General features: G+C 38.9%; 1 protein-coding gene across 2 annotated transcripts in view; it reads right to left on the reverse strand.

The window, feature by feature from the left end:
* The window catches only part of LOC140210846 (ERC protein 2), an 880,422-nt gene that overhangs the window by 362,049 nt on the left and 494,824 nt on the right, over positions 1-23,549 (reverse strand). For both annotated transcript variants that reach the window (XM_072280109.1, XM_072280108.1), the window contains one exon: positions 1,835-1,970. In XM_072280109.1, coding sequence (XP_072136210.1) covers positions 1,835-1,970 — 136 coding nt within the window. The remainder of the gene's footprint in view (positions 1-1,834; positions 1,971-23,549) is intronic.

Genomic DNA, 23,549 nt, shown 5'->3' on the forward strand with positions numbered 1-23,549 from the left:
AGCATGTGGATGAGTGAATCTATGTACTTGTGTGCATGTGCGTTCATGTGAACACAAAAAGCTCCATCGGGGGAAACCAGCAACATTTGAGCAATTCATCATTTAAAATCTCTTCCATTAAAAAAGAAAATGCAGATTAGCAACTTCATTCTCCTTCATCACTCTTGTTCTATATCTTCAATATCTTTGGCAAAGAAAACATTCTATGCATCTCAAATTTAAAATTAATAAATGATTTGGAGCTGTGTCCTCAGAATAACATCTAAAGTTTCACCATCCTTTGCATGAAAAAATATTTCCTAAATTAATTTCCCACCTAAAACATTTGTTTATTTTCAGAATACACACCTAATCATCAATTCCTTGACCAGTGGATAGTTTCCCTTCCTTGTATTGTCTTTGACTCTTCATTTAAATCACATGATAACCATCTAAATTCCATGGACTAAACTTACATAACATCTATTGTACTTTAACTCCTGGAGCCTGGATTTCATTCCACATTCCAGTCCCAAGATTAATATATATTTTGTAAAGTGTGAAGTCCATAATGCCAAAATAATAGTCCAGGTGTACCACAAGCTAATATTGCTGTAGCATAACCTCGATTGCATTCCAGATCTCCAACAATAAAAGTGCAAACATCAGCTTTTCTATACACATCCATTACCATTTTACAAGGCGTATGACTTTCCAAGTCTCTTTAGGCATTCAGTGCTTCTTGCTTTTCACCATGTAGAAATTATTCTTCCATACTTTTTAGGTCAAAGATGAATGAGCTTACATCAGACAGCATTTTAATTCATTTGTCGCAGCTTTGCCCATTCGCTTAATCTACATTTCTTTGCAATTTAATGCTTCCATCTACACTACTTATGAAGTCTATTATTGTAAAATATGGAAAAGTAGCTTCCTTCCCTTGTTTGTATGCAAATATCTTGAAGTGTTGTGGCCCCCAGCTAAGATATTTTCATCACCTTTTGCTTATTATGACTAATTTCTGTTCTCAGTTAGTCAGACAGTTTGCAAGTCAAGTCAATAGTTTACCTTCATTTCAGTAAGATTTTAATCTCAGCTAATGGTCTTCTATGAAGGAGTTAATCAAAGTTCATATAAAATCTGACATCCCCCCCATCAACTATGATAGACACATCCTCAAAGTTTGTCAGGCATGACCTTTCCTGAATGCATGCAGACTCTTTATAACCAGCTGACAATTTTCAGTTATTTTATGCTTATATACAGATAATAGATAGTGAGATGATTGGTTTGCAATTTCTTGGCTTCCACCTTCACCTTTCTCAATGACATCAGCAATTTTCCAATCTAAAGGAACCTATTAGAAGATTATAATTAGGGCCTTTACAATATTCAAAGTCCTTTAAAACCCCAGGATGAAAACTATCTGGTTCTGGAGATAAATCACACTAGGTCACATTATTTTCATCATTATTATTACCTTGCTTAAGTTAATTTTGGCAAGTCCTCATTGCGGATTCACCGTTAAATTCTGTGGGATGTTTTGCACACTAACCTTATCCATTACTGTGCAAACATACAAAGTAATTATTCAGCATGCCTTCCATTTCTTCTTTTTTATTTACAATATCACCATGGTCACCTTCTTAGATCCCATTTTGTTCCTGACCACTTGTAGAAGCAAACTGTGTTAACTTGCAAGGTTGGTTTCTTATTCTGCTTTTGAAAATGTTTTTTTTGCATTTTGTCCCTTTGTCATTCATGATATTAGAATCCATGGTAGTTTTTTGCCCTTTCATGTGGAATAACAAATGTCAAAACTAGTCTTACAAAGGAGATACACCAATTGACCCACCTCCATCTGCTGTGAGTTATCAGTCAGGTTGTCTTCACGTTTTCGTGCTTCCTCCAACAACTGTGCATTCTTCTTTTTCTCCATTTGCTCCTTGTGCTTCAAATTGGCCACTTTTTTATTCTGATCCTTTAATTGTCTGAGAATTTCAAAAGGGAATCAGTCAAGTATTAGAAGTTCTTGATAAGACACTGACATTTTATTTTTAATCTTTTCCACATCATGGCCAAGTATTTGCTTGAACTTCTCCAATTGCTGTAACCGTAAGAGCAATGCACTCAGCATCAAACTTGACAATTACCGTAGATACGTAGACATTGCCGAATTTCAAACATATTGGCATACTCATAATCAAAAAGCGATGCATTCTGTTTTAAGCTAAACATTAACTAATAAAATTGTGTCTAAAGTTCTCCAGAAATTGTAACAACTTTAAAACTGTTAATTTACAATACCTACTTTTACAATAATGAACACAATTAGCTTTGCATATGAACGGTATAGCTGAATAACAGTTTTTATTTAAGGTTGATTAGCTGTGACTTATTTCACACTTCAGGCGTTCATATGACTTAAGTTCATTAGTCAAAGTCCTCTTATGTTGTTAATGAAGGAATACTTTCATTTACCTTTATAAGTATTCAACATATAAATTTTCATCCACTTAACATACTTTTTGAATAAAGAGCTGGTTTAACTAAGGTGTCGCGGGCATTTACTCATGAAATTTAAATGATAGCAATAAGTGAGTAAGTACTTATGGAATGGAAAGAAGAGATCTCAGCCAAATATACAAAACTGCAAATCACATTTTCAGACTTGTAACTTCCATTTACATATTTCTGTTGCCTAACTATGAACAAAAAGTTCTCAGTTATTTTTGAACCCATCATGTCAGTAGCAACAAAAGACAATTTTTTTTGGCCTTGCTACTTGGATTAGATAAATTCAAGTAAAATAATCCTCCAGATAGATCCTTGTAAAGACTGATTCAGCAAACACAAACCTAAAATATGAAGCCTTGATGATCACTACATTTCAAAAACCACCATATTTTAAGCAGATTTAGAGTACTGATTGCTAATAAACAAAGTTGTGCTATCTGGTGCATCAGACTGAAGAAATGCTGTACTTAGCTAATAAGTTTAAGTGCTCATAATCAAACTGAAGAATCTACAAACATTTAAGAAGGCTCTTTGTGAGGGAGGGAAGTCATCAAAAATTTAAACTATACATTACACTTGAAGTCTCTTGCCATCCTGAAACTACAAGCTATCTGGCATTCTGACTATTAAGGAAACTTTAGGAACTTCCTTTAAAACCAAACAAGCAATAAATAGGAAATACAATAAAAGGTTTGAAACCTGAACCATGCACATGACTCATTTACTTACGTACTTAATTGCTGACATAAATAAAAAGTGGGATCTTTTACTAAAAGGTACAGAAATATAATTACAAAGTATTGCATAATGCTTTGCATGGCTGCAAAATTTCACATTAAATAAGTTGGTGCATGAAACCTTTTCAAAGGGAAGTGTTTTCTCATGAGTTTTTGGTCTATTTAAATGATAGCATCTAAATAAGGCTGAAAAATTATTCCAGTTTTAGATAGAAAACTTCAAAAAGAGTGCTTGTTGTTTTAAGTCAGCTTACTATCTTGCCATCATTGGTGTGTGGTTGACCTGAGGAGAAAGGTTTTCCTTTCACCATGCACTTCAAGACTGTGAAGTATTTCCTGTACATACAGCAAAAAAAAAGCAATGTTTTTCCTACAAAATTAAGTCCACAGCAAAAGCCATCAACTGAGTTCCCAATGGTTCATTAACCCAGAATTAGATTTCAGCTTAAATTTCAATATATATGATTGTGGTTTCATCATTATCTTTACCAGTCAAGTCTTAAAAGTATAGTGCATAAAGTTGTAGAGATCAATGCTTATTCAAGATACACAAAACCAATAACACTAATTTTAATAAGTGGCTCAAATTATGAATTATTTCTTACACTGTTTGTCCCAATCTGATATATAAAGTAGCATTCCATAGTTTCCAAAGGACAAACTGGACAAAATCCTCTTAAACACACATTGCTAAATGTATGGTCATTATGGTACATGAAAGAGCTATCGATGTTACTAGACCTTTTAAGTATTTAGTTTACTGATGTCTGGAAGAAAATCATAGCTCGATTTTTAAAATAGTCCAGCAAAGCTTTATTATCATTAATGACATAATTATGAAAGGACTGACGACTCAAGGTGGAAATGGACAGCCCTGAATCAGGTGTTATTTCCACTTTACTTGTCTGCTGACTGGTCTGGCACAGAATGCATTCATTCCCTTAATTGTTAACCCAAAAGGAGCGCACATATTCATCATAATTCCAGCAAGTGCCAAGTGCTGACAATAAGCTTCCTGCTCTGAGTAATGTTTTTTAAATCCATCAGATTCACTTCTATTAAGATAAGCCGTTATAAATAATGAATACAATATGAATACTTAGATCACCATAATGCTGATGTTTGAATGTGTGGAATTTTGCAGACTGCATACCAGCTGCTCAGATACCTGCCAATGAAAAGAGAAAATGTGGGATGCACTCAGCAGGTCAGTTAGTACCTGTGGAAAGTAAGATCTAGTGCACACTTGGCAACTGTTTCACAGAACACCCATGCTCACTCCATCATGGCCGTCCTGAGCTCCCAGTTGCAGTCCAATTCAACTTACCTTCCTATTCCACACTGACCTGTCCATTCTTGGCCTTCTCTACTGCTAGGATGAAGCCCAATGCAAACTGGAGGAGCAACACCTTATATTCTGCTTTAGTAGTCTACAGCCCAAAGTTGCCCAAATATTGAGCTTTTCAATTTTAGGTAAACACACTGTTTTCCTTTCCTCCCTTCTCCAGCCTCTTCTGATCCTCCAGTCCTTCCTTTTTGTCCCGTCACACCCTGCATCCAACGCCCCTTCACCCTTACACTGTGTATCTCGCCTCTCCAATTACAGTCCAGATGCAGGGTTTCAACCTGAAACATCGACTATTTCTTCCCCCGCCCCCCCATATTTGCTGTATGACACACAGAGTCTCTCCAGAACTCTGCTCATTGCTCCAGATTCCAACATCTGCAGTTGGTGTCTCCAAATTTTGAAAGACCCCACCAGATCTTCTGCTCATATGAACTGAAATCCAATATCAGAAGTTGTGTAGCTTCTGGAGCCATAGAACACTACTGTGTCAAAACAGGCCAGTCGGCTCATCTAGTTTATGCCAACTTGGTCTTCTGCCTAGTTCCATCTACCTGCACCCAGACCATAGCCCTGCATACCTTTCTTATCCATTTATCTATCAAAACTTCTCTTAAATGTTACAATTAAACTCTCATCTACCACCTCTGCTGGCAACTCGTTCCACACTCACGCCACCTTCTGAGTGAAGTTCCTCCTCAAATTCCTCTTAAATATTTTACCTTTCATTCTAAATCTATGACCTCTACTTCTAGTCATCCACAACCTAAGGAGAAAAAGCCTGTACTTTTTCTATACTATACTCCTCAGAATTTTGTATACCTTTAGAAGATCTCGCCCACATTCTCTTATACTTCAAGGAATAAAGTACTAACCTGGTCAACCTTCCCCTATAACTTAGGTCCCCAAGTCCTGGCACATCCTTGTAAATACTGTCTGCATTCTTTCAAGCTTATTGATATCTCTCCTGTAAGTAGGTGACCAGAACAGTGCACATTTCTCCAAATTCAGCCTCACCAACATCTTATACAACTTCAACAAAACATCCCTTCTCAATGCCCTGATTTCTGAAGGCTAATGTGCTAAAACCTCCCTTTACGACCTTATCTTCCTGTGACACCATTTTCAAGGAATTATGGATCTGTATTCCCAGGTTCCTTTGTTCTACTGCATTCCTCAGTGCACGACCATTCACTGTATGTCCTACCCCGGTTTGTCCTCCCAAAGTGCAACTTCTCAAACTTGTTTGTATTAAATTCCATTTGCCACCTCGCAGCTCTTTTCCCATCTGGTCCAGATCCCACTGCAAGCTTTGATAGCTTTCCTTGCTGTCTGCTACAAACCCCCAATCTTGGTGTCATCTGCAAATGTGATGATCCAGTTTACCAAACTATCTTCTAAATCATTAATATAGATAGTAAACTTTATTATTGCCCAGCACCAATCTCTGCAGCACACCACTATTCACAGGTCTCCACTCAGAGAGGCAACTATTTACTACCACTCTTCACTTCTCACACTAAGCCAATATCGAATTCAATTGATTATTTCATCCTGACTGCCAAACAACTTAACCTTCTGGACCAGCCTCCCATGCGGGACTGTTCTGAGGACAATGTGTCTGAGGACCATTCGGGTGCCCTTGATCTTCCCCATATCTCCTTCCCCTCAACAGGTAAATGGCACAGAATGCCTCTGGTATTCTTTCCACCATTTTCTGATTTCATGAGTTGTGAATAGTTGTAGATAATGAAACAGCTGATGGAAGGAGGAGGATCCAATAATTTTCAGTTTCACAGCCTAGTATTTGCATACTAATGGAAAAAGCTGAAATACTTGTAATCATGTATGGGCAGTCGTGCCAAATAGATGATCAAATTCCTTCCTAAAATCCCCATCATCATAGAAGCCAGCCTTCAGCCAATTTGATTCGCTCTAAATGATATCAAGGAGTGGTTGTCAGCACTGCATACCATGGGAGTATGGGAGCATGTAATATCCCAGCTTTAATACTGCAGACTGGCTCTTCAGAACTAGCTTCGTGCCTAGCATAGCTGTTTCAACAAAGTTAGAATACTGGCTTCTAACTGGCAATGTGGAGTCCTGAAGAAATGTCTCAGCCCAAAACATTGACTGCTTATTTATTTCCATAGATGTTGCCTGACCTGCTGTGTTCCTCCAGCATTTTGTGTGTGTTGATGTGGATAATTGTCCAGGTACCCTCCGTTCACAAAAAATAGGACAAATCCAACTTGGCTAATTTCTGCCTAATCAATTTGCACAGTTAACAGCAAAGAAATTGTATTGACCACTGACAACAGTCACATAGCCCAGTTTGAGTGTCATCAGCACCACTTGGTTCCAGATGCTATCAAGAAGGTTATAACGTGGAATATGGAGATGAATGCAAGTAGTGCGATGAGAATGTATCGTTGACATCAATTTAGCACTGGACCAAGCAAAACTAAGTGAGAAAAGTGAAAGCAATCCAGTGGTTGGAGTTATACTTTGCATAACTGAAGGTAGTTTTAATGACCAGAAGTAGTCATACCAATCCCAATGCATCACTGCATGAGTTCCTCAAGACAATATCTTTGGCTCATCTTCAGATGTTTCATCAATAACCATCTGCCCCTCATAAGTGGGGATTTTTCTGGTGACCACACATGCTCAGTTCTATTTGCAAATCATCTGCAAATGATGCTTCCATCGACAAAATCCCCACTATCAGTATCGTGGGGAGGTGGGGGGAGGTCAACATTCATCAGCAACTCAGCTGCACTAGCCACAAGATAAAATGAATACAAAAGCAGGTCAGAGTGTCATTACCCTGTGGGAAGTGGTTGACATCTGATCACCCAGTTTCCTTCTGCCATCTGAAGGCAGGTTAGGAGTGGAATGGAATACTCTCTATTTGTCTGGATCAGTAGAGCACCTGCAACTCTCAAGACGACTGACATCATCCAGGACAAAGCAGGCTGTTTGATTGGTATCCCATCAACCACCTTAAACATCTTTTCCTCTGTCATCCTTGCTATTATCAGTGCACAATGGTCACATTGAGCATTTTCACCATAATGATGTGAGATTATTCAGTCAGATATCTCCCAAACAACCAATCTCAGCACCAAGGACAAGGGCAGAAGATTCATAGGAACACCACCACCTGCATGCTCTCCTCCAAATTATATACTTTCTTGCCTTAGTAATGTATCTCTAGCCTTTCAATATTGTTGGTCTAAAGCCTGAAACTCTCCACCCAACAACATTGTGGAAGCACCTCTACAAGAAGGACTGTAGCTACTCACCACCACCTTGTCAAGTACATCTAGGAATGGACAATAAATGCTTGCCATTGTCAGTGACTCCCAGATGACAAAAACGCATTAAAAATGAACATGTAACATCTACAATAATATCAACCATATTTTCCTCAATTAATCATCAGCTGACAAAAACAAAATAAGTCCATTGAAAAACCTTTCTAAAGGGATAAAAATATGCAGTCTAAAAAGTTAGTTTTCCTGAAATTGAGGTAAATATGCAAAATTTAGGTACGTAACTATGAAAAATAAATCTGAGACAAACCCTCACCTTCATTTCAATATGAAAAAAAAATTGGAATGAATTGGAAATTAAAAGTATGCTCATTGTTCCCAAACATGCTCATAGGTTTGTGGTGGTCCAAAAAAGTTGTCAGGTTAGGGAGCTAGAATAAGCCCAGCCCATGAAATAGCTGAAAAATATTAATACGAGGTGGCAAAGGTACACACCCTAAACTTTGTAAATTGTTAAAGCTACTCAAGTTTTGAAATGCTTTGAATGCCTCTCATTCAGAAATATTCAAAAAATGAAAGTTTAGGGAATTAAAATAACCTAAATGATAAGAATTGTAAATTATCTTATACTTGCCCATTTCCCTTTCAGCTGTTCCTCCCTTTTGAATAACCATGTTTCACTGTTCTTACATCAGTTCTAGCTTAGTCCATGCAGAACCTAACTTCTGACCACTACCAGCAAGGCTGGGACTTCCACACTTACACTAAAGTCTCATACTTTCTGACCACCTAAAAGAGAGAAATGTGAATAACCAGAAAACTTTTGCCAATAAACCTGCTGACAATGAACCTTAACTTCAAATTTTGAACGTGATTTAATGCTCGCTTTTGTAAAATATTTTCTTTAAATATTTTAAATGATTAATAATTTTAAAGTGTTTAATTTTATTCTTAGATATTCCCATTTCAAATCTTACCAGATCATACGCTTGTTTCAAATTAAGATGGAAGAGAAAATATAAACGATTTTGCCAGTGCATTTCTTGTCCTAAACAGAAGCGTAAATGATCTTTGCTTCTCTGCTTTGCTCAAGAGCTGATTGGTGGGAAGAAAACCTCAGCTGTATAAACATTCACACTCAGTAGCCTCTTTATTAGGTACACCAATTATGTGGCAGCAACTCAATGCATAAGAGCATGCAGACATGGCCAAGAGGATCAGTTAATGCCGGGACCAAACATCAGAATGGGGAAGAAATGTAATGTAAGTGACTTTGATAGTGGAATGATTGTTGGTGCCAGACGGGGTGGTTTAAGTATCTCAGAAACTGCTGATCTCTTGGGATTCTCACGCACAACAGTCTCTAGAGTTTATGGAGAACGGTGCGAAAAACCAAACACATCCAGTGAGTGGCAGTTCTATAGGCAAAAATACCTTGTTAATAAGAGAGGTCAGAGAAGAATGGCCAGAGTGCTTTAAGATGACAGGAAGGTGACGGTAACTCAATTAACCACGCATTACAACCGTGGTGTGCAGAACAGCATCTCTGAAGACACTACCATTGAAGTTTGAGGGGAATGGACTACGGCAGCGGAACATTGCAAACATACACTCCGTGGCCACTTCATTAGTTATTGGAGGTACCTAATAAAGTGACTACTGAGTGTAGATAATTTATTTATTATACTGAAATAAAAGAATAATAACAGAAAAGGAGATCAGGGCATTTGCCTGTTCATTGCATTTTTCTGTTATTTCCTTTTTTTCTGTAATTGCATGTTTTCTGTATATCAACACTTTGAAATGATTACATATCAACTAATTAACTCATATGTTTTGCTGTTAATCCAAAATGAATCTTAATTTGAGAGTAGCTATTTGAATCAGGGCTGTACACAACTAACTTGCAATCATATTTTCTTGTAGTTTTTTTCTAAAAGATAAATTGTTATTATTTCAAGAGTGAAGCAAGAATTGCCCTTGTTCAGACTGATTTCTGACCCAAAACAAATATCAGGACTCAGTGCCACAAGCAAATATATTACAAATCCTTGGGGTACAATTATAATGCCATTGAAGAGTGTGCAGGATGACGTTGCCTAGCACTGACACTGGGGGCACACTTGTTTCCTCTCCTCCAAAGAACAACTTATCTTGAAACACTAGCAGATTCAGTTGCTGACAAACAGAGAGCAAATTGCTATTCAATCACTATGCATGCCTTTTCCCGGATATCTATGAAAAACAACACTCCAGAGAGCAGGCTGACAGCAGTCTGAAACAACACATAACAAGCTTATAATAAATTAACAGAAGGACTTTAGAAGCAAACATGCAATAATCAATTTTAATAAGAAGAAAAAGTAGTTAAGTAATTCTAAATCAAATTTCAGAGCAGCAAGTCCATAAATGTTATGTATCTACAATGCATTTGACAGATCTCACTTGGAGAACTGCATTCCATTCTGGTCACAAAGCCTGGATTGAAAAACAAGGTCAAAGTTAATGAATTGAAATAAGTGAAAAGACAATATAAAATCACAACATGTTACAACTGCCTTCCTCAAAAAGGCCAAATATCTGCAAAAATTTTCAACATGTATCAAAAAGAAACTATCTGGGTGTAAAAATGCTCTCATTTTCACACTGACACTTTGCCATGAAATCCCAAAGCTTCCTACTCTGAGCCTGTACTAGGTTAATCTAATACACAGTTGCATTGATTACAATGAAGATTGTAGTGAAGGAGTGTTAAACAATGTTTCAGTTGCATTGGGCTTTCTTTTAACCAATATTAATTGTTTTATTGACTTTAGTGCTTTTTTTAACATTTCATGTTATACTTGTGTTTTTTCTTTTCAGCAGCACAGTGGCATGGCTAGTAGAGATGTTGTCTCACAACTTCAATAACCCAGGTTATAAACCCGCCATCCAGTGAATTTTTTGCATTCTCCCTGTAACTGCACAAGTCACCCTCGTATGCCCTGGTTACCTCTTGCACCCAAAGACACATGGGTCAGAAGATAATTTGCTCACAGCAAATTGCAGTGCATATATGAATAGTAGAATACAGTGAGAGGAGGGAATAGAGGAAAATGTGGGGAGAATAAAATAGATTAGGGTAGGATTGAGTTAAAATGGGTGCAATATGGTCAGTGAGATGAAGGGCCCATTTTCTGTGCTAATTCTCTATGGCTACAGCTGACACGGCTGCCAGTGGGGCTTTATTGGCTGGCAGGGCATTCAGGGACATTTCAGAATCTTGGTAACCTCAGTGTGCCAATGGATATCCTTCCATCTCTCTGGCTACATTCTTTGGGAGTCCAGGAAACTTTAGGCCAGCAAAATAGGCCCTCAATGCTGGAGCAGGGGGTTGTGGGCTTGGAGTGACCACTCTGTGTGATTACACCAGAAAGATTAGGCTGATTCTTGTAAATGTATTTTTTTCAATGGTATTATATATTCCAGAATTCAAAAGAGAGATGTTATTTATCTTTCTAAACAAAATAAGCAGCAAAGAAACGTAGCTCTCATAAATCAAAAAAAGGTAACAACCTTTCTCACTTCTTATGAGATCCCTAAGGATTGATGATTTTCTTCCATACTAGTTCTGTGGATTCCAAAGTAACTGATGAGGCTAACGTGGGTCCTGCAGACTTTGCAACAGGTAGAATAGGGACTATGCAAACACAAGGAAATCTGCAGATGCTGGAAATTCAAGCCACACACATCAAAGTTGTTGGTGAACACAGCAGGCCAGGCAGCATCTCTAGGAAGAGGTACAGTCGACGTTTCGGGCCGAGACCCTTCGTCAGGACTAACTGAAAGAACAGCTAGTAAGAGATTTGAAAGTGGGAGGGGGAGTGGAAGATCCAAAATGATAGGAGAAGACAGGAGGGGGAGGGATGGAGCCAAGAGCTGGACAGGTGGTTGGCAAAAGGGATATGAGAGGATCATGGGACAGGAGGCCTAGGGAGAAAGAAAAGGGGGAGGGGGGGGAAACCCAGAGGATGAGCAAGGGGTATAGTGAGAGGGACAGAGGGAGAAAAAGGAGAGAGAGAAAAAGAATCTGTGTATATAAATAAATAATGGATGGTGTATGGGGGGAGGTGGGGCATTAGCGGAAGTTTGAGAAGTCAATGTTCATGCCATCAGGTTGGAGGCTACCCAGACGGATTATGAAGTGTTGTTCCTCCAACCTGAGTATGGCTTCATCTTTACAGTAGAGGAGGCCGTGGATAGACATATCAAAATGAGAATGGGACATGGAATTAAAATGCGTGGCCACTGGGAGATCCTGCTTTCTCTGGCGGACAGAGCATAGGTGTTCAGCGAAACGATCTCCCTGTCTGCGTCGGGTGTCGCCAATATATAGAAGGCCACATCGGGAGCACCGGACGCAGTATATCACCCCAGTCAACTCACAGGTGAAGTGTCGCCTCACCTGGAAGGACTGTCTGGGGCCTTGAATGGTGGTAAGGGAGGAAGTGTAAGGGCATGTGTAGCACTTGTTCCACTTACAAGGATAAATGCCAGGAGGGAGATCTGTGGGAGGGATGAGGGGGACGAATGGACAAAGGAGTCGCGTAGGGAGTGATCCCTACGAAAAGCAGGGGGGGAGGGAAAGACGTACTTAGTGGTGGGATCCCGTTGGAGGTGGCGGAAGTTACGGAGAATAATATGTTGGACCCGGAGGCTGGTGGGGTGGTAGGTGAGGACAAGGGGAACCGGGGTGGCAGGAAGATGGAATGAGAGGTGCGTGAAATGGGGGAGATGCATTTGAGAGCAGAATTGATGGTGGAGGAAGGGAAGCCCCTTTCTTTAAAAAAGGAGGACATCTCCCTCGTCCTAGAATGAAAAGCCTCATCCTGAGAGCAGATGCAGTGGAGACTGAGGAATTGTGAGAAGGGGATGGTATTTTTGCAAGAGACAGGGTGAGAAGAGGAATAGTCCAGATAGCTGTGAGAGTCAGTAGGCTTATAGTAGACATCAGTAGATAAGCTGTCTCCAGAGATAGAGACAGAAAGATCTAGAAAGGGGAGTGAGGTGTCGGAAATGGACCAGGTAAACTTGAGGGCAGGCTGAAAGTTGGAGGCAAAGTTAATGAAGTCAACGAGCTCAGCATACGTGCAGGAAGCAGCGCCAATGCAGTTGTCAATGTAGCGAAGGAAAAATGGGGGACAGATACCAGTATAGGCTTGGAACATGCGACTGTTCCACAAAGCCAACAAAAAGGCAGGCATAGCTAGGACCCATACGGGTGCCCATAGCTACACCTTTAGTTTGGAGGAAGTGGGAGGAGCCAAAGGAGAAATTATTAAGAGTAAGGACTAATTCCGCTAGACGGAGCAGAGTGGTGGTAGAGGGGAACTGGTTAGGTCTGGAATCCAAAAAGAGGTAGAACTTGGGTGTGGGAACTATAAGGTTGGTAGCAGTGGATGGGAGATCACCTGAGCGGATAAAGTCGGTGATGGGCCTGGTGGTCCTTAGTGGGGTCACGATCGAGGGGTAAATAAGAGGATGTATCCCCGAGTTGCCGCTGTGCCTCAGCAAGGTAAACGTCAGTACGCCAGACTACAACAGCACCCCCCTTATCGGCGGGTTCTTTGAATTTGGTAGTTGGGAGCTGGTACAGTACTACTGCCTTTTGAAATATGCTTTGGGCTTCTGCATGTTCCTGATGCATAGAACAGTGGTTTCATTGCCAAAATGTTTCTTCTCCATTTTGAGTGATCTTGGGATTGGGATTCATATGCCATTGAGGAAACGTTACATCTTATCTCCCATGAACCAATGAATGGATCAGAGGAATCAGACTTTGTCTCTGAACATGTCCACAGGTAAATATCATTTGCATACAAAAGCTCAGTTACTGAGGTTGGGATAACCTTAGTTCTGATGTGCAGGCAACAATGGCTGAAGAGTTTCTCTCTAATCCAGTGCACTCATTTAACTTCAGTGGGAAAATTATGAGACTTTAGTGTAAAAAATTGAAAAAATATGTTTGAACGATCTTGAAGCTATGCTTTCTACTGCAAAACTGCCAGGGGACCACTTTGTACTTTCCACAGTCAGATTTGTATCCTTTCTTGAAGTTGGTATGATTATGGTATCCCTGAGAAGGGTTGAAATTCCTGAGAATGCAAGAGCAATAGCTTCTTATAGACAACACCTCACTGAAAACCTCGCATCTCCAAGCCAACTAAAATTGCAATGTATCTGGACTTCGCCGAAGTCTATCATACTCTGGTCATTTCAGACAGTCACCCTGGTTCTTTCTGGTAGTGATATCAATAAACCTTTATTGTGAAGGGTTTATTGATGCCACTACCAGAAAGAGCCAGGTTGACTGTATGAAATGATCAGATCTACCAGAGAGCCATTTAACCTCATGTACCAAGATGTCCTTGGATTGAAAAATCCACAAAAATTGTCTCCTCAGCATTGAGTCATGGCATGAATTTCATAGTCATGTTTTAAGTTTATGTCTCTTTGAGGCAGGTTTATTGCAATAACCTTCCAATTTCTGCTAAGTATACAGAAGTGCCAGAGGATTGGAAAATGACAAATGTGATGGCCTTGTTCAAAAAGGGATGTGAGGACATGTGAGGTAACTACCAGCTTGATCTCTGTTGTGAGGGAATTTAGAGCATGGGAATAAGAAGGAATAGATACTTGGAAAAGTCTGAATTGAGAAAAGGAGATTCAGCATTGATTGGCCTTATTTAAGTAAACTGATTGAGTATTGGGTAATACCCTGGATAAATGCCTAATTGATACAAAACTTTGAAGTGTGTTAAGTAACACGGAGATTACCTTACCTGACAATCATTACCCTCTATTGTGAAAAAGGAAAACAACAAACCATGTTGTATGGAATAAAGAAATGAATGCCTTATTATCTTGAAGTTTGAAACTCAAAGATAAATAATTTAAAGGGACACTTTGACTACAATCTACCAAACTAAAGTCTCTACTCCAAACATCTCTCACACCATTCCATGCCCAGCAACAATTATTTTATTATCTATGCAGTATTTTCCACATATTTTCCCATGAAGCAAGCCGACTGGCCACCTTTTGCCATGCTTCAACAAATTCTGCCATTAAACAAAGTGCAAATATTTAAGAATGTCTGCTAATTATGAACCACTTGTGCCATAGCTCTATGCTCCAAGCATATTTCATTACTTCTGTTTAAGCTAGATAAATATAAAAATAATACTGGTTTTATAGACACCGATTACATCCAGAGGGAAAAAAGTATACAAGTATTTCTAAATGGTGGAAAGGGAAAAGAGAGGAAAGCTAACTTTGGGTTACAGAAGAATCCTTAAGTGCCTAATCATGACTCACTGCAGAATGTGATCACTCCAGAAATTTTATTTTGACATAAAATTCTTAGGCTCCCCAGACTATGATCATTGACAGAGACAAGAAATAGGGAATGTTTAAAAATGGCAGAGTACTGTGTTTAATGTTGACACTGGCAAGAAATTAAATCCTACAGCATTGGAAAAGTACAATACCAAAAGGAAACGAAAGATTGGGTCAGTTTTTTTTATATTAGATATGGCCAAGTTAGAACATATTGCTTTTACATCAAGAGGCCAATTTCCCCCCAAGATCTAGGAAAGCACTGAGTATTTTTAAAGAGTTCATTAAAGAAATGTACTGAAGAAGACATGGCACCTAATAACACCAATGGTATAAAGAGAACTGGACCAAATATTTGAAGAGTGACAAAACATTACTTAAGACAACTATAACTAACAATGCTGTCAATCTGTAAAAAGAAATAGATTATTTCATAAAGAAAAATGCATAACATTCTGCTGGATTTGACAGCATACAGTATAATTATAAAAGGAGACAATTAAAATGCAAATGCAAAATATACTAATACAACATTGTGATCCAGAATACTAATTCAATATGGAGTCCAAACTTCGATACGACTTCAGGGAACTTTATATCTCTACATCAATCATTTAACTTCTAGATTTTTTTTTGTTTCCCCTTTTTCTTCCGGAATTGGAGGACATGACCAGCCTAACCAGCAGCATACCTTCCTGCAGTGCATTTGAGAGCACCTACCTCTAATTGCTTATGTTCTCTTTTTAACAGTTCCCGCTAACTCAATGACAAATAACCATGGTCAACTTGGTTTCATTCTATCAGAATCAATTCCCTCCCCACACATATTTCCAGAATTTTCTGTTAGTGATTGGTATGGGTGGCGGGGTGGAGATACGTCTCTACCAAAGGAAGTGTAAGACATTCCTTCCCTCTGCTAGCCTGCAGGTCACCCTTGGGCAAGGTGTAGCACCTGCTTAGCCTCCCCCGATCAAAGTCACATGAAGCCATAGGACCAGGTGGTGGATGGCTGTATGAGCAGCTGGTGCCTTTCACAAGCCCTGGTTATGCGATAATGGCTGGGGTCACCCATCTTATAAAGACACTGCCCAGAAGGCAATGGCAAACCACTTCTGTAGAAAAAACTGCCAAGAACAATCATGGTCATAGACTTTGATCACCCACATCATACAACATGCTACAAAATGATGATGATAGAGATTGTTGGCTAGCTCAAGCACAATAGCAGTATCAAGGAAAACAGTTTCTTAACCAAAAGAATCTGAAAACAGGCTTCTTAGATGAAGGAGAAATACAAATTTAAATGTTTCAGCTTTCCAAATAGATACAATACATGAATAACAAGGTACAATGTTAAAATCAATGCAACTTTAAAACCTACTTTTAAAATAGTCATTTTTAAGCAATTAATAGTTGAATATTGCCTTTTTAAGCAAGTATTGAAGTGTACATTACAAATTCATTCAATAAGTGAAATAAATATGCTCTCTTTTCACTGCTACATTATAGCTGTAGACATTATCTCTTACAATCTTATTACAAAATGACACTGTAGCGTAAGGGTTAGCACAATGCTTCACAGTACCTGCGACCCAGGTTCATTCCCGTCACTGCCTGTAAGGACTTGGCTCTCTCTGTGATTGCAGAGGTTTCCTCTGGCTGCTCTGGTTTCCTCCCACAGTCCAAACATGTACCAGTTGGTAGGTTAACTGGTCATTGTAAATTGTCCTGTGATTAGGCTAGCATTAAATAAGGGGTTTGCTGGGCGGCACGGCTTGAAGGGTCAGAAGGGCCTATTCTGCACTGTATCTCAATAAATAAAGCTGGATTTGACATATTTACTTCAGCGTGCAATTTCATTCAGAGGAAACAAGATTATTTCAAAACATAATTTTATAACAAGCTGGCTCTACACAAGAATTTTAATATTTGGAAATAACAAGTTTTCCAAGAAACTCTCATGGACATCCGAGGTAGGTTTCAAATCTGCTCACATATCTGCTATATACTAACAGCAGTACAAAAATCTTCAAGACATTCACATGGTTGGTGCATTCATTACCCTTTTACTCTTACCTTAATTCCACTCAATAATTTCTACAGCAATATGATCATAAATGCATGAAGAGCTTCATTATGATGGTGAAATACATTTTTAAATCATGTAGAATTGTATCAAAGGATCAGTTCTCATGCATTAAGTCTCTAGACTGAAAACACTTGGACACCATAAGTTATTTAGTCCAAATACAGCTTTCTCAATTACTTTGTACCATAACTAATTGCACTAAGTAATATCAGAATAATACATAATCCTTTTTTTGTATTTCCTGAAATTCTTAATGAAACCTATAAAAATACGCACACAGAAAAGAGATATTCCCTGATCTCCACAACAGTCTGTGAGGTCACAGAAAGTTCCTGACCTCTAAACATAAATCCTCCTGGGAATGCAAACTAAATGACAGTAATTGGAAAATACAGCCAAAACTTGCTTAAAAGTAACATGAAACTACAATTCTCAGTGGACACCTCACAGTGCAACAACATGCAGTTTTTAATTCCAGTTATCGCTCATGAAGCTTCCCTTAATTGTAGTATTGTTTGTGTTGTTCAGTATGACTGCTAGCAAGATAGATCAATAATTGTTCAGCTTGATATTGGCTAGGGATATGAAAGTGAGATAACTAATTAGTCTTTATTAAAGCAGACTTACTCTCTGAATTGGTGCAAACCTGCAAATTTTAGAACTGTAATGGGCCAATAAGAGGAGCTATCAGAAATGGATGTTAGTGTGAATTAACCCATTCCATTACTCTGATTCCTTTTTGGGATTTTTATAAGAACACACATTGTACTAATTCTAAGGAATGGTCAAACTGCAATCATTCACCTACATACAGTAGATATTGTTTTGCTAAACAAATCTCCAGAAAATGAAGCATTTTTAAATGTGAAGCACTTCAAGTCTTTTCTCTTCTTTCAACGCTTTAAACTTATTAAGAATTTATCTTGAGTTTATAAGTGTAAAACACAATCTCCAGGAGCTAGCAATTGCTGCTGCCATAAGGGAAAAATTGCCACTTCAAGCCTGCACCTGCTAAATTCAGGCTCTATGATACCTTCATTTCATTGGGGATTGTAGGGGTGTGAATTGGGAAGGAAAGCTGAAAAATTCGTACATGCTTTGGTATTTTCTTGTAATATTATTTTAAGATTATTTAAATTAAATTCATATTTTTAAATTATCAGTTGAAAATTAGGTACTTGAATTTTCACTGTTTTTTGAATCTTGCTGAATGTGTCTGGCCAACTGTTAAAGATTTCCGTGCTTTATCACTGACTTCAGGATGCTTCTGGCCAGTGAGACCACAGCAATTTTATGCAAAGGAATTTGGTCAGTCCACTTCAATGAGCATTGGAGATTCCTTTCAAATTTTCATCTAGTCTAAACTATCTGGAATTGCAGCATGGGTGTCCTTAACACAAGTCAGTTCATCTACAATATATCTATGCATGCTGAGGTTAGGCAGTAAAAATTGTAAACAGTGTTAAGGATACAGGTTTCTTCCAAACTGCTGTTATCATGACATTGTAAAGTTTGAAAACCTAAGAGTTTGTGTAAATGCTTGCTTTCTTGGCAGGGTTGGGGGGTGGGGGGGAAGATGAAGGAAGAGGTACAGACATTTCTGAGATCCCGTTTGATGTTTCTCCAGACTCTATTGAACAAAACCTAACTGAAGAGGGACCTCCCAGGCCTCCAGTGCCCCTGCCTCCAGACTACCAACACAGTGCTTTATGCGGGTTAATCATTCCAGCCATAACAGTGTATGATTGTTGGAATGGGCCCCATCTAGGGTTACAAGTTCAGACTATGGACCAGCCCTTAAGGAGAGTTAAAGTAATGCTGGTATTTATGCACATTCTTTCACAAGTCCATACTCTCCAAAAGTGACAACACAAGTGGACAGTGTGCAAAGAAGGCATATAGCAGCATGCTTGCATTCATCATTTAGGGCTTTGTGAACAAAACTAGGAAAGCCATGCTGTAGCTACGTAAAACATCGGTTAGGCCATATTTAGACTATTGTCTGCAGCTCTGGACACTGAATTAGGGAAAGATGTAGACACTTTGGAGAGGGTGAACAGGAGTTTCACCAGGATATTGCCTGCAGTGTAGTATTAGAAATAAGGAGAGGTTGGATAAACTTGAATTCTTTTCTCTGGAGTATTAGAGGCTGAAGAGAAACCTGTTGAAAGAATATAAAATGAGAGGCACAAACAGGCTAGATAGTCAGAATCTTCTCCCCACTCCCCCATCCCCCCACCCCCCAGATGGAAATGTCAAATACTAAAGAGCATTGGTTTAAGGTGAGAAGGAGGGAAGTTAAATGATGTAGGTGAGCAAGTGTCTAGAATGTGCTGCCAGGATAGTGGTGGAAACAAATACAATAGCAGCATTTAAGAGACAGGCACATGAACAGATAGGGAATGGTGGAATATAGACCATGCATAGGCAGAATGGGATTAGTTCAATTCAGCATCATAGAGGGCAGAAACATTATGAGCCAAAGGACCTGATCCTATGCTTCATTGTTCTACCTTCTCTGTTCTTTTGGTCCTACTTCAGACTTGCTTTCCAATATTTGGAAAACAATAGATTCTAAATCACATCCTTGTTCTACCAGTCAGATGTACTGGGAAACAATTTGCAACCTCTGGCAAATGAACACCAACAATACATCTGGTAGCACGGGAATCAGATCTTAAAGTTAGATGACCTGTTACAAACTATAACATTTGATGATTGGTCATTAGTGGCCTCTCTCTGGAACTTGCACAGAGTTTGATGGCCAATTGGTTTTGGAGACAGTATGCATTTTTAGATAAACAATGCAGAAAGGATTTTACACACATCGACAGAGCTAATTAGTTCTTCTCTACCTATATGTTATTCCAATTCTAAAGATAATAAATAATGCTTGTTTCTTTATCACACCCAAGCAGCAACATTTTTTATTTTGTGACCAGGCTGCAAATGGATTTTGTTTTAAATTGCTAGCAGAGGTACCAACTGGAATACAAATTTCTGCGCAATCTTTCAACACAAAATTTATTTACATTACTAATGATACGTTTTTCAAACAAAATATTTAACCAGAGCATATTGCATATTCCAGTGAGATAAATATTGTTTGCAATGGCAAGGAAACAATAACCAACTGAAACATGGTTCAGTTCTTCCGTTTTCTTTCAGTATAGCTTGACTTTGCTTACAGTTCATCAGACTCCTGGATAGTATTATTTATTGAAAAAAGCTGTCTACAGGAAGAAATTTAAACATTAACCAGAATACAGATCAAGTCAGAGAATTGTCCACTGATTGCAACATAAAGCAAGGATTCGTAAGTAAATAATCTGAATTATCTGTGTTTTGTCCATGACACTACAATGTAATTACACACTGGTTTATTTACATAATCCTAGGGAGGAGGTAACATTATTCAATCCAAGGGAATAGCAATGCATTGTCATACAAATCATTAATCCTGATCATGTCACCACAAAACACAATAAGCAAAAGAAGGAATAGCGGAACATTAAAGACAGAACATTTTGGAAGTTTTTCAAGATGGCGGCACAGTAAAAAGTCTGCATTGCTGAGCTCAGCACTGCAACACTGATAATTTTGCATATAAAACTAACCATTTCAACTTTTTTAAAAATGTCCGTGTCCGATTTAATAACATGAACATTGATGAGTATTTTTTTGAGCAGCTTCAACACCATGGCATCGAAAGGCACTAAAAAGGCGGCCAAGATGGACTGCACAGAGCACTCGCCCGGGGCTGAGGAGCTAGCTGCTGCTAGCTATGCTAACATGTTGGACCCTGCTTTTCGTCAAGTAATTCATGAAGTTACGGAGAACATATCCAAAATGATGGATATCATCAAGGGAAGCTGGGTCCACTCTCTCTAACACTGCAGAACCACACATTGGAGTTTCAAAACTTTGATACAAGAACAACCAAGGCCGAGGGACGAGTCTCTGCGGTAGAGACTGTAGCTGATCAGGCCCAAAGCCACATCTGGGCGCTGGAAAAGCAAGTTCAAAGTCTGTCTGACCATATCGATGATCTTGAGAATAGAGGTAGGAGAAAGAACATCCAGATCATCGTATGGTGAAGGAACAGAAGGCAGCCAGTCAGCGAAGTTTTTTGAGGGCTGGCTGCCTAATTTCCTTGATTTGGAAACCAAGGCCGGACGCATTAAAGTGGAAAGACCTCATCGTACGCTGGCTCCAAAACCGGGCCCAGACCAACGCCCTTGACCTGTCCTCGTGCGGTTCCATAATTTCACTGATAAGCAAAGAGTGATGGAGGCTTCGAGACGTCGCGGGACTGATGCCCAGGCTTTAATATATGAGGGATCCAGGCTTACGTTTTTTCAAGATTTTTTGGCAGCCGTTATTTGGAAGCGCAAGGAATTCGACCAGGTGAAGAAGCGGCTGAGAGAATCTGGAATCCAGTACTTTATGCTGTACCCAGTGGCGCTGAAAATCACTTACAACGGGACCACCAAGACATTTGATTCTCCTGACAAAGCCAAAACTTTTGTGGACACGTTGGGCTAAAAAATATATATATTGCGTAGCCCTGGTTATGGACGATAACATGCTCGATGGTCGCTTTATTTTACCTTTTCGTTACTCGATGGCAAGTTAGCTTATAAGATGGGTAACATATTTGTTTTGATTAATATAGTTTCATTATTTGTTTAAATTCACGATGCTGCTCCAGCCTGAAGGAGTTTAAACATGATGGTAACAAATTGGTGGATTGATAAATTATGTCCTGTTTTCATTTTTGACTATGTTAAATGCCATATTGGCAGTGGGGCAGAATATGGGGTGCTAGAAGGTTCAGATATCCCCTTTAAGTGTGGGGTAAGTCCTCCCGTTGGCGCTTTGGTTTTTTTTTTGTTTTTATTCACTTATTGCTGCTCAGCTGATCTTAAGTCAGGTTTCTTCTCCTCCGGAGTCAAATGATTGTTATAAAGGGTTATGACCAGTAATATATTAAAATTGTGCACTTGGAAGATTAAGGGGAGTCATTCACCAATCAAGAGAAAGAAAATCCTACTAAACCTGTAAAAGGAAAGGATGGACATAGCCTTATTGCAGGAGACACATTTAAATGATAAAGAACATCTAAAACTGCAACAAAGTGGATTTGATCAAGTCTATTTTTCACCTTTTAATACCAGGAGTTGGGGGGTATCCATTTTAATTAGGAAGAACCGACCTTTTAAGTTATTAGACTGCATTAAGGATAAATATGGGAGATTTGTGATTGTTAAGGCTTCAATATACGGAGAGGAATATGGTATTCTCAATGTTTACTGCCAGCCAGCTCATCCTCTCAAGTTCCTAATAGATGCTTTTTCCAAACTTACAAGCTTTTCAATGCAAAACATTATTGTCGGTGGGGATTTTAATCGTCTCATGGACCCATTGATGGACAGAGTGCCTAGTGGTCCCCCATTGCTCTCCTCACAGTCCAAACAAATCATGAGCTTATGTGGAGAATGAGGATTTGTGGATGTCTGGAGTTCGTTACATCCCTCAGACAAAGGTTTCACATTTTTTCCTGATCCACACAAGTGTTACACCAGAATAGACTTTTTTCTAACCCCCAAAACGCTCCTAGATTTAATTGTATCCTGCACAATTGGAAATATCGCTATTTCTGACCATGCAGCAGTATATTTAAATATTAAGCCCAAAGATAATTCAGCACGATCTAGACACTGGAGGCTGAATCCTTTTATTCTAAAAGATAATATGTTATAGACTGTTTTACTTCCAAATTCAAAACTTTCCTATCTATTAATTCCAAATCAGCTAGTAGTCCATCGATGCTCTGGGACAGTGCTAAGGCCTATGCAAGGGGATTAATTATCTCCTACTCTGCTAGTAAGAAGCGACAAGCTGCGGAACGGCAGCGCATAGTGGAAGCAAGGCTTGCGGCAGCTGAAAAGGATTATATTAATAAGCCTTCTGCAGCCAAGTTAAAGAATATCACAGCCCTACGCTGTACACTAAACTCTTTACTTACACATGCAGTCAAAAGAAAATTGACATTTGCTAAACAACGATTGTTTGAACATGGTTAAAGAACCAGGTAGGTATTTGGCTTATTTAGCTAGAAAGAAAAATGCCTCTCAGACTATTGCTTCAATTAGGGATGGGACAGGAGCCCTCACTAGTAATTCTAAAATGATTAATGTTGTGTTAAAGAATTTTTATTCTAAATT

Source organism: Mobula birostris, chromosome 16 (assembly GCF_030028105.1).
Source record: "Mobula birostris isolate sMobBir1 chromosome 16, sMobBir1.hap1, whole genome shotgun sequence".
Taxonomy (NCBI): Eukaryota; Metazoa; Chordata; class Chondrichthyes; order Myliobatiformes; family Myliobatidae; genus Mobula; species Mobula birostris.